Source organism: Alosa pseudoharengus, unplaced genomic scaffold, assembly GCF_046254945.1.
Source record: "Alosa pseudoharengus isolate Yale_2024_CS ecotype anadromous, Long Island Sound unplaced genomic scaffold, YU_APseudo_1.1 YU_APseudo_1.1_scf_19, whole genome shotgun sequence".
NCBI classification, from domain to species: Eukaryota; Metazoa; Chordata; class Actinopteri; order Clupeiformes; family Clupeidae; genus Alosa; species Alosa pseudoharengus.
The window spans coordinates 900,010-912,024 of NW_027468657.1; the positions used below are offsets into that span (position 1 = coordinate 900,010).

The 12,015-nt window shown below is 40.7% G+C and overlaps 1 protein-coding gene across 1 annotated transcript; it reads right to left on the reverse strand.

The window, feature by feature from the left end:
* Positions 1–2,100, reverse strand: LOC143133320 (uncharacterized). Its single transcript, XM_076293105.1, has 2 exons — positions 2,094–2,100; positions 1–680 (listed from the first exon to the last, which is right to left on the reverse strand). Exons 1-2 carry the CDS (start codon positions 2,098–2,100, stop codon positions 1–3), a joined length of 687 nt encoding a protein of 228 aa, XP_076149220.1.
* Between the last annotated feature and the right edge of the window lie 9,915 nt (positions 2,101–12,015).

Sequence of the window (12,015 nt, forward strand, 5' to 3'; positions counted from 1 at the left end):
TCAACGCACAGACTTCTCCCCTGTGTGAGTGCGCTGGTGTTTTCTGAGGTTTGATATCTGGGAAAAGTTCTTCCCACAGTCGGTGCAGCTGTATGGTTTCTCTCCTGTGTGGACGCGCAGGTGCATCTGAACTTCTGTCCCAGTGCGGAACCTCTTGTCACACTGGGTGCAGGGGTAAGGTTTCTCTCCTGTGTGAAGGCGCTGGTGTTTTGTGAATTCTGAATTACTCCTGAAACTCCTACAAAGTGTGCATTTGTATGGCTTCTCTCCTGTATGTGTACGCATGTGTATTGTCAGACCTGGCTGTGTAGTGACACCCTTACCACACTGAGAGCAGTGGTATGGTCTCTCTCCAGTGGTTTTTTTGTCACTTTTCTCCCCAGCAGAGACCCTCTTGCTACCGCTATAGGAGCGCCCCAGCTTCCCTCCTGTGTGAGTTCGCTCGTGGACTTTGAGATTGCTTGCACGGGCGAACTCTTTCCCACACCGCGTGCACTTGTGAGGCTTCTCTCCTGTGTGAATGCGCTCATGACGCCTGAGAGCTCCCTTTTGTGCGAAGCTCGCACCACACTGAGCACAGTGATTTGGCTTCTCTCCTGTGTGGGTGAGCTGGTGTTTTTGGAGACTGCCACGCTCAGAGAAACTGCCGCCACACTCGCCACAGAAGAACCTCTTCTTTCCTGAGAATAAAAACAAAGAATATGTTTTAGTTCAAACATGGAAATGTGTTGGAAAGCCATTTCTGGTACCATGGAAAGGTAAGAGTCATCTTGCTGTTGCTAGAGATTGGCATGGGTACTTTCCATAAGATCATCTCTCAATCCAAATCAAACCAGCTATTAGGCTAACTGAAGTAACACCATCCAAATCAAACCAGCTAATAGGCTAACTGAAATAAAACCATGCCAATCTCTAGGTATGGTGAAGGGTATGTGACGATGTGGGGCTATTTAAATTCCAAAGGCCAAGGGAACTTTATCAGAATGCATAGTATCCTGGATCCATGAAATACGTAACTGGCCTTTAAAAATAAAAATCTGACTGCCTCTATGGAAATTTAACATAGGGGGAAATGTAACATACTTACACACCCTGTATTTTAATGAAGAGCAACCGACTGTAGCCTCTTGTTTTTGTGTTACCGTTTACTTTGAGAATGTCACCAGGCGCCCTTGGTTGAAAAACATGATGCCCAAGTGATCCATTTTGGGATAGGGTGAAAAGGCACCTGACCCCTCACTGCTCCCCGAGTGCCGCTGTAGCAAGGCAGCTCACTGCTCTGGGTTAGTGTGTACTTCACCTCACTGTGTGTTCACTGTGTGCTCTGTGTGTTTCACTAATTCACGGATGGGATAAATGCAGAGACCAAATTCCTTGTATATAAGTATACTTGGCCTAGAAACCTGATTTACATTTTAGTGTTGGGTGTTTTTTATATTTGTATGGCCTTTTTATGCTTTTAATTAGACAGGACAGTGGAGAATGACAGGAAGTGAGCGGGAGAGAGAAAGTCGGGGTGGGATCCGGAAAGGACCACGGGGCGGGAATGGAACCCAGGTCGCCGGCGTACGGTGCAGGTGCCCCAGCCAGCCGCGCCACTGCTGGGGCCAGTTTTTTTAGACAATGGGGCCTTCTCAAAGTAAATGGTAGCACTAATACAAGAGTCTACATTAAGAGTTCTGGAGGAAAAGACGTGTAAAAGGGCAGTGTGCTGAGAGTCTACATTAAGAGTTCTGGAGGAAAAGACGTGTAAAAGGGCAGTGTGCTGAGAGACCTGAACGTGCTGGTAAAGTGGGTATACTGTATTGCCTCATTTTTGAGTGCTGATTCTGAATATCATATTTACTGCTGATTTTCTAGTTTTAAACCTGCTAATTAGCATTTGCGGCCTAAAACTCCATAGGCAACATAGTGTGAAAAGGGTAAAAAATGTTTCTCCTTGATATTCTTATGAAACTTTACTAGTTGATTATTTATGTTGAGACAATATTTTTTCGCTGTACCGAGCGATCCAGGCTCCTCCTTCCAGGGAGGAGGCGAAAAGTGTTGTATAGTTTGTGTGGTGTTTGCTAAAATTGCACACATTAATTCACTGTTCATGTTTCAGTTGTTATGTTGTTTAGCACTTTTTAACACAAATATTTGTAAATATTTGTATAGTTTGTATGGTGTTTGTTAAAATTGCACATTGCAACAGTTATTTTTGATAAATAATTGTTATACATAATTTTATAAATGTAGTGTCATCACCTCGTTGCCCGATGGCCAGGCAGTCTTTTAGTACCACTTTCAGGGACCTCAACTTGAACCCAGTTCTTGTGTGCTTGAGTCCATTTTGTCCTCCTCCAGACAAAGTCTTGCCACATTGAGGACGGTGGTGCGACATCTTTCCTGTACGATTAATTGAGCATTCACAGGTCACGAGTGGTGTAACACTGCACTACATGTTTACAATGTATTTGTATGTGTGACCAAGTTGTTTTTTGACCAACTTCTGAAAACGGCTGAAGTGCCCTGAAGTGGCCTTGAGCAAGGCACCTGACCCCTCACTGCTCCCCGAGCGCCGCTGTTGATGCAGGCAGCTCACTGCGCCGGGATTAGTGTGTGCTTCACCTCACTGTGTTCACTGTGTGCTGAGTGTGTTTGACTAATTCACGGATTGGGATAAATTTCCCTAACGTCCTTATAAATGTAGTGTCCTCACCTTGTTGTCCAGTTGCTAGGCAGTCAGTCAGTATCACTTTTGCGGACTTCAATTTGAATTTGCAGATGCTCCCCTCCTCGCCTGAGCTGGGGGTGTGCTGGTGTCCAGTGGCCAAAGTGTGGCATTGTGGGCAGCGGTAAGACATCTTTCCTGTATGATTAATTGAGCATTTGGGATCAAAAGAGTATATATACTTATATATATATATATATATATATTGATTGTATTGTAAAGTTCCTGAGTTAAGCGCAATGTCATCGGAGACTCCAACTCTACAGCTCCAGCCTAAAATGGTGGTCCATTTGTGGAAAAACACTTAGTTAAGTTGAAATGAACTGAATAAGAGCTGCTATGAGCCCCCTATTCTTTTGTGTTCATGTTTGTCTGCACTGTCTGCTATGAGCCCCCTATTCTTTTGTGTTCATGTTTGTCTGCACTGTCTGCTATGAGCCCCCTATGCGTTGTGTTGAGGAGGGAGGGAAACTAGGAGGGGTGATGATTGATGGATTTGAAATGTAGCCGAATCTAATAACATTTTATCCTGGGTGGTATGATTGATTGTACTGTAAAGTTCCTGAGCTAAGCGTAATGTCCTCCTGTGCATCTGAAACTCTACAGCTCCAGCTTGTCACCTCAGGATGGCTTCAAATTGTGCTCTCAATGTATCTGCGGCCTATAGGCCTACTGTTCCTATATTTTACAGAGGCTGTGGTTGTCATTAGCCTATATTAATTGTGAACAATTATTGAAGTTATGAATCTGTGGGATTACCACATTTAGCCTACTGCGCAACATGAGTCAATTAATATCATGCGCAATGTGATATATCCTAAACATGTAGCCTAAGCTACCAAGCCTTCGCAAGGTTTGTATGATATCACTTAAGATTACCAGCAATGTTCAAATAGACCAGGTTATGGCCACCTTACACCAAACAACTTTGACAAGATTTGGGAAAGATTCTTGAAAGATTGTAGTATTTTAACTAATACCCCCCAAGTATTCAAGCTTTACTCAAAAGACTTCAATCTTTCAAGAATCTTTCCCAAATCTTGTCAAAGTTTTTTTGGTGTAAGGAGGCCATTAACCTATTTCACTTCTGTGTCCCCGTTTCCCAAACCACATTTTCTGATACAATCTTCTGCTGACAAAAATGAGGTGTGGACATCTTAATGCAGTTTAAGGCTGATTTATGCTTCTTACTTGTGAGCCTATGTGAGTCAGCGGCAGTCATTCTCGCGTTCTCCTTTACATCAACAAGACACAATTCCTCTCTAGCCTCGCCCTTAACTCATTGTCTTCATATTTTTTCCCCTTTTCAAAAAGTGTGATATTCATACTCAAGTCATTCGCGTTCTGACTCCCTGTACTTTGGAGACTATTCTGCAACTCCAGCTGAGGGGCAGTGGTTGTTATTAGCCTATTAGTCATTAGTAAAATGTCAACGATTATCAATGATATAATACTGCTATTACGATACTGCTTTTATTGCACAACTGAGAATGGGGCTATTAATCGGGTACAAGGTGCTGCCATCTATCCGAAACTGAAACATCTACCAAGCCTTCTCTGGGTTTGTTGGGTGCATTGCAATGTTCCAATAAAGCATGTTAACCTATTTAATTTAGTTCACTTCTGTAGCCTACGCCTGTGATATCACTCAAGTCTTGCTTTAGTTAATTAGCAAGTTACCCTACTATCAGAAGCCAAAAATCTGACTCTCTCACTAGCTCAAAAATGCCGTCATGTCGGCTACTTTCTAAATATTCAACATAATCGGAAGCAGCTGCAATTGTAACAGGACATTTTGAAAGAGACCTGCTGCGTCTACTTTGATAAGCAGCGTCATGAAACGCACTCATAGGGCTACACATATGTTTTGTTTAGCCTCAAACAGGCTTTGCCTGCAGGTGAGCACCTGGGAATGGTTGTGCATCGTGTCAGAAAATAGCAATTTGATCAGTGATCATGCATCATATGAGCGCAAGCTTGGTTTGAATCTTTCTGGGGATGGGGATTTTACATGATCCTTCATCACTGGGCTATGCCCTGCTGTGTTAATATGACCGTGCTGATGCTAACAGCTGCAGCTCCCTCAAATCTAGGTTCTCATGCATATTAGGCTAGCTTTTGCCGATGAAAATTAATGCAAAATAATAATGGAAAAAAAAAACAGCCCTGCTCCTAACTGAAGAAACGTTTACGTTATCAACAATGTTAACAACAAATTCAGCTTCACTGCTGCAAGTACAACATTGGCTGTAAATATGCTTCGCCATATTTAACGAACCAGCTAGCTTTGTGATAACAAAATCTTACCTTTTATGTGTTTAGTACACTGAAAGTTATCCACATATCAAACGATTAAATCCACAGTTATGGAGGAACTGTTTTGGGGAAGCAGTTGCACTTTATCCCACTTTTGCTGCCCTTTTTAAAATTAAACCACTTAAATCCATAGCCTAGATGAACATTGCGCATAACGTTACAACTATGTTGACATGATGATAAAGTTAAATGCCCAAGACACGTCACGTCATAAAAGTTGTAGGCTACAAACGCAAAAACTTAATGACAGCTTGTTCGTGGTGTAGCCTAGTGCTGCCTAATTGAAATGGGATAGGTTTATCTTGTATCAGGTTATGATACAAGGTTTATCTTGTATCAGGTTATTATGTGTGGCAAATGTATTGGGCTTTAGCCTCTTTTAATTTATTTCATAAGGAACTGATAAAAACTGAGCAGCAGAAAAGCTGTCATAGTCGATACATAAATAGTTTATTATTATAATTAGGTTATGAATTCATAGAGTAAAGCAAAAGTAGTAAAGTAATAGTAGCCTATTCATACTATTACTTTACTACTTTATTACTATTACTTTACTACTTTATTACTGTTATTATTATTATTCGGATGGGCCAATAATGTAAATCTGAGTCTGAAATGTTGGCTACAAACAGTCTATACTGCTGTAACTGCACTGCTGCTGTTATGTAAGGGATAACGGCCGCCGAGGTGTCCTGTTATACGGAATTAATGGACGAGGGCGAGGGGCAAAAAACTCCCCGACGCGCAGCGGAGGAGTTGCCTCCTCCCAAGCCCATTAATTCCGTATAACTGGACACACCTCGAAGGCCGTTATCCCGCTTATCACCCGGTTGCCACTGTAAAGCAAAGGAAACACGCGGTTTCGTTTAAAAAGAAGCTCACTAGTTCAGCTTGTTGTACAACTTTCGTGGGCCCTATAACAGCGATAGCATGGACAGTTAGCTTGTTTACAGTTGATTCCATTGTTGCAAAGCCTGCAACCAAAGATTCTAGAGCGCTACAACCGTCGTCCTACTATGGTTGTTATAGTTACCATTCATAAGCATTGATATGGAACGGTGTCCTGTTATTCAGAATTAATAGCCACCCCACCAGCCAATCAGAAAAGTATAATTGTTAACTTCCGGGAGCTATTTGAGGTTTCCATTAGCCGTGTTGGAAATAAATGAAACATTAGCGTCAATGGAGTTGTCGCACCTCTCTATCTATAAGGCTCTGGCCTAGGTTAACTAGCCTAGTTTAAGCGACATTAGAGTTAGCGCACGTAACTGTTAACTTTAGTAGCCTAATCTCAGAGCCCGTTAAAAAATCTGAGGTTCCCCAAAACACCAAGCACATGTCTCACCTGTGTTCTGTAGCAGCGTGCAACTGGCGAATGCTTGGCTCCAAGCTACACGTGTCTCGGTCAACCATATGGAGGGAGAGTAATCTCATCGCCACCTACTGGTTGCGTTCCTAGAGTTTAGCGGAGTGGATGGGATTTTTTTTTTTTTTTAGAAAAAATATACCTCGGTGCACATTGGGATCTTAATTTAATGCTTTCCACATGTTAGGCACTGGGATCCCCTCTATTGCTTCTAGCGGTCATCCCTCATTTTTAGGATCAGTTGAATTGTTTTGAGTTTTTGCCTTAACATGGTGATAATGAACTACAGTTGCCAGGGCCGTAGTCACCATAGACATTGAGGGGGACGTGTCCCCCCCAATATTCAAATATGACCAAAATGTCCCCCCCAATATTCGGACATAGAAAAATAAAGAAAGAATAAAGCGCTATACTAGGCCTACAGGAAACCAACACGTATCTGAAATGTAATCAAACGTAAATAACGCACAAATTAGTGACCTATGGTTCCAGAGTAGCCTACACCCCTGAGTGGTTTGTCCTGGTGATTTTCCGTTTTTCGTTAGTGACGTGCGCTATCAAAAGCTTCCATTTACTGCACCCTACTGCGGTGAGGTAGGGCTGTCAACAATATCGTAAAAGCTACCGGAACAATTTTCACAAAACTTGTTGGAAAGGTGTAGCACAGGCTAAGGAAATCCCATACATTTTTGGAGCCGATCAGACTGAAAGGGAACATTTTCCATATTGTAGCCTATTCTCGCAATGATAGCGAAAGTGAAACGTTTAATTTTAAATGATGAATTTGTGCAAGCCTGTGTCATTTCTTTCATGTCTTTAATGCATTCATATGCTAGTAGTAATGCCAGAAAATACCGTGTATATGCCTCTTAGAAATGATTGTTATAGTTATTTTTTTTAATATATTATAGTTTATTTAGCAGAACCAGAAGAATCAGTGCCGGAGTTAAAGAAAACAATCCAAGAATACAGTACATTTTCAGGATATAAGGTAAATTAACATAAATGTGAAGCCTTAATAATTGGGAAAGAAATTACACAAGATGTCAAAGACTGCTATAACTTTAAATATGTGCAGAAGATAAAATATCTGGGTATCTACATAAGTAAGAAACTGAATGATTTGTATGAGAATAACTATGGTGTGCTGGAGCATAAGGTAAGGCAGGATTTGAATAGGTGGAGAATAATACCAGAAGGAATGTTTGGAAGGGTGGAAACTATTAAAATGATGGTCCTCCCAAGATTTTTATTTTTGTTTCAGGCATTACCATTGGCACTCTTAGAATCCCAATTTAAGATATGGAACAAATTGATTTCTAATTTCATTTGGAATAATAGAAGACATAGAATTAAATTAAAATCTTTAACTCAACAAAGGGAAGAAGGGGGGTTAGGTGTGCCAAATTTACAAAACTACTTTTATGCAACACAAATTCAAACAATAATTATATGGATGAACAAGGAAGTAGAAACTAAGTGGATTAGAATAGAAAGAGAATTGGCAACTGTATCATTAGGGACTTTACCTTTCCTAGGGAAAAAGACTCAAAATCTTCACACAATTTTAGCATTTTGAACACAATAAGAACTTGGAAACGAATTTGTAAAAAACTAAAAATAAAGACTGATTATGTATATCTCAGGGAGATGGCGCATGACCCAGACTTCCTACCAAATAGAATGGATCAAATCTTGAAAGGTTGGGCTAATAAAGGATTAATATCTTTCTCACAAGTTTTGAACAAACAAATGGTGGATACATATGAAAATATAGCTTCAACATACAACTTGGATAAAAAACACTTCTTCAAGTCTCTACAGGTCAGAAGTTATGTTCAGGAAAACTTAGCGGAGCAAACAGAAAATTATTTAGTACAATATTTAATTAAGAATAGGAATACAGGTAAGGGGAATCTTTCAAGAATATACAAAATACTCCAAAAACTCACCTTGGTAAAGGTTGAAGTTAAAGAAAAATGGGGAAAAGAGTTGAAAATTGATATCACAATGGAAAACTGGACAGAGTCACTAAAAGGAAATACTGCAATAACACAATCAAAATATTGGAATGAATTTGCGTGGAAATTACAACAGAGATTTTTTATTACACCTGACAAATGCGGGAAATCTCAGCCGTTAGGGACTAGATGTTGGAGAAGCTGTGGAGAGCAAAACGCAAATTATAGCCATATTTTTTTCTTATGCCCAGTACTAAAAAACATTCTGGAAGGAATTTGATAAAGCGATAACACATATTTTTGAGTTGCGACAGACCTTAACATTAGAAAACCTTTTAGGTATAAGCCTGTCCAAGAAAATAGAACCTAAATATCAAAAATTGTTTAATATAGTACGTATATCTGCAATAAAACAACTAACAAGGGGATGGAAACAAGAAAAAGCCCCAGATTTGTGTAAGTGGCATAGCACAATAGAAAACATCTTGGATATGGAAAGACTTACTTTTAGAATTAGGAACCAACTTAGTAAATGGAATAAGTTATACCCAGAAAAAATACTACATAAAATAATTATTTATTTCAATAATAGAAATGATATGCACACATCGGTCAACAACACAGATAATTCCACACAGGACCAAAGACGCATGTAGGCCCTATAAATGGCCAAAAACGCGCCTATAAATATCTAAAAACAAGTGCAATTGCACATAGAATAAGATAGTATTGTGTAGCTCAAATACCACTCCCCTTCTTTCCCTCCCCCCTTTTCTTTTCTGGGTGTCATGTTTTGTTTTGTATGGAGTTTTTATTTATTTATTTTGTATTTTTTTTTGTATAAGTTTTCTATCATGTTTCTTTTTTTTTTTTTTTTGTCATGTCTTTTCTTATTTCTTTTTTATATGTATAAAATAACAAAAAACAAAAATTGCAATGTAACATGTGAAATAAGTGAAGTGGGTACCTTACATGGATGTAGATAAATAATTGCAATAAAGTATATATAAAAAAAGAAATGATTGTTGCATCTTGCATATTATTTAGATGCGCACTCAAGCGCGCATCCATGCAGGCAAAACGTGATCAAATGTGGCGACGTTTACAATACGTGATAGCCTAGTTAATGTGAATCGTGGACAATAACCAAAGAAAGGAATTTGCACCTCCATTCACCAATTAAAGGCTGTAGTAGGCCTAGTGTTTCTACATGTTGGCACAAAACGTCATTTCTGTCAGAAGGCAGTCTTTAATGCATACAGGGGTAACATGAGGTGAGTCAGACAGAAGAGGGGCCTGTCTTAGTAGCCTATTCCTGAATCCTGTCCCTTTTAAACTACGTTAAAATTGTGTGATTAGCCACCAGCATAATAAAATCTAAATTAAAAGACAAAATCTTATTAGGCTCCAAACCTATGAGTCTAAGCCTTAGTTTAAAAAACTCTTCAGGTGTCAAAGAACCACATTCTGTGTAATATAGAGGTTATCAAAAGATACTCTAGTTTGTCATTTCTTTTAAAGTATATTTGGGGGGGGGGGGCTTCTGTTTGGGGGTCCCTCAGACCCCATTACAGATTTGGTCCCCCCCAATGTTGACATCATGACTACGGCCTTGACAGTTGCATGTGACGTTACAGGTTTGGGCTACTACGTGATCGTTGACTGTTCTCAATGCTCAACAGCTTAATCTCTGAATTTTGTGAAAACTCTCTAGCGCCCTGGAGAGCAAGCTAATCTGGTTGTGCAGAAATCTTTTGACATTGATAAAAACGTGCAAATGTAAAATTTATGCCTGTCAAAATAACACGTTTATTTTGATTAGTTATACAGAAATAATAACACGTTTTAAAAAGAACGCCCAGACCAATACTGTTTACATCAATCAATCTACTTTCTGCAGTAAGGAATTTCCGTTGCCTACCACAGCAGTTCTTCAAGTCTGAAGTAGCACCTCAATGCAAAACAATAATGCTAGCCGCCACACCGCCAGACTTGTCAAAGTTAAGTTTGCTACGTTTTGCTGAGCCTACCCTATGACCGACTGACCGACAAACTCCCTTAATAAATTGACTACATTTGTTGCACACTTGAAACAAAATGTCTTCAAAAGTATGTAGAAGGTGGTTACATTTACTTCCATTCCACTTTGTTCCTACTATTTAGTTTATTTTCTTGAACTGCTATTTCTTATCCTGGACTGCCACCTACTGGATAGAAAATGCAACAACCTAGTACTTATGTGAATAAAAATCTACACGTTCTGTTGGTATGTGATTAGGCCACCCACCCCTGTCCTGTACCCGAATCCAGACAGAAATATTTACAGTAGCCTACTCTAAGGTCGCATAAGGAATGACGTTTTTCAAGGTATTTTAAAGAACTTGATATGTTGGCCAGACCTAATTACATGCATGTAGCCCGATGTAGTCTTAAGTATTTTAAACACTGAAGATTTAGCCGAGATATTTTGAAGAGGTGACTATGCTACTGGGAAGATATGAGTCACAGTTTGTTTCTCCCTATTCAAACTTTGGTTAAATAATTTAACCTTAAATAAATAAAGCAAACTGAGGACAGACGGGGCAGCATCGTGTCCACCCACCAATAAAACTACAACTCCAAGAGCGCTTGTCAGTGAAAGCGGAAGTTGAGAGAAAGAGATTGGCGCTGAACTATCCGGGCATCTTATTCCTTCTTCCTTTCGCGCCGGTAGCAGGAGAACCGCGCGTCCATGTGCGCATTGCCTGGGATTTCATAGATCGTATAACCTACTGAATCCGATCCACAGCACAGCCTTTAATATGGATCCTAACTCCCTGATCGAGGCCCTACGGGGCACTATGGACCCGAACCTCCGTGAAGCAGCGGAGAGGCAGCTGAATGAGGTCAAATCGCGAGATGGTGGCCCTTGCTAAAAGCAGGCCTCCAGCACCACAGCAGGACGGCATGGAGCCTGTATTCGCCAGATGGTGGCCCTCGCTAAAAGCAAAGGCTACTCAAGGCCTGTGCTGCTGAACTGGGGGAGCCACTGAAGCACATCTTCAACTTGAGTTTATGCCTCGGACAAGTTCCAACACTGTGCAAGACATCATGTCTCACCCCCGTCCCTAAGAAGCCACACCCTTGTGAGCTGAATGACTACAGGCCTGTCGCTCTAACATCACATGTGATGAAGACAATGGAGCGACTGGTCTTAGGTATGCTCAGACCCCAGGTACGCCATGCACTAGACCCTTTACAGTTTGCATACCAGGAGAAAGTGGGCGTGGACGATGCCATCACTTATTTTCTACACAGCACACATTCTCACCTAGACAAGGGGAAAAGTGTTGTGAGAATCATGTTCTTTGATTTCTCAAGTGTTTTTAACACCATCCAACCCCTCAGACTGGGAGACAAGCTCTTGCAGATGGGTGTGGACGCTCACCTGTTAACCTGGATTACAGATTACCTGACCCAGCGACCACAGTTCGTCAGACTGAAGAACTGTCTCTCTGACACTGTGATCAGCAGCACCGGAGCGCCACAGGGAACTGTGCTCTCTCCAGTCCTGTTCACCCTGTACACATCTGACGTCTGCTACAACACCGAGTCATGCTACATGCAGAAGTTTTCTGATGATACTGCAATTGTGGGGTGTATCAGGGACGAGCAAG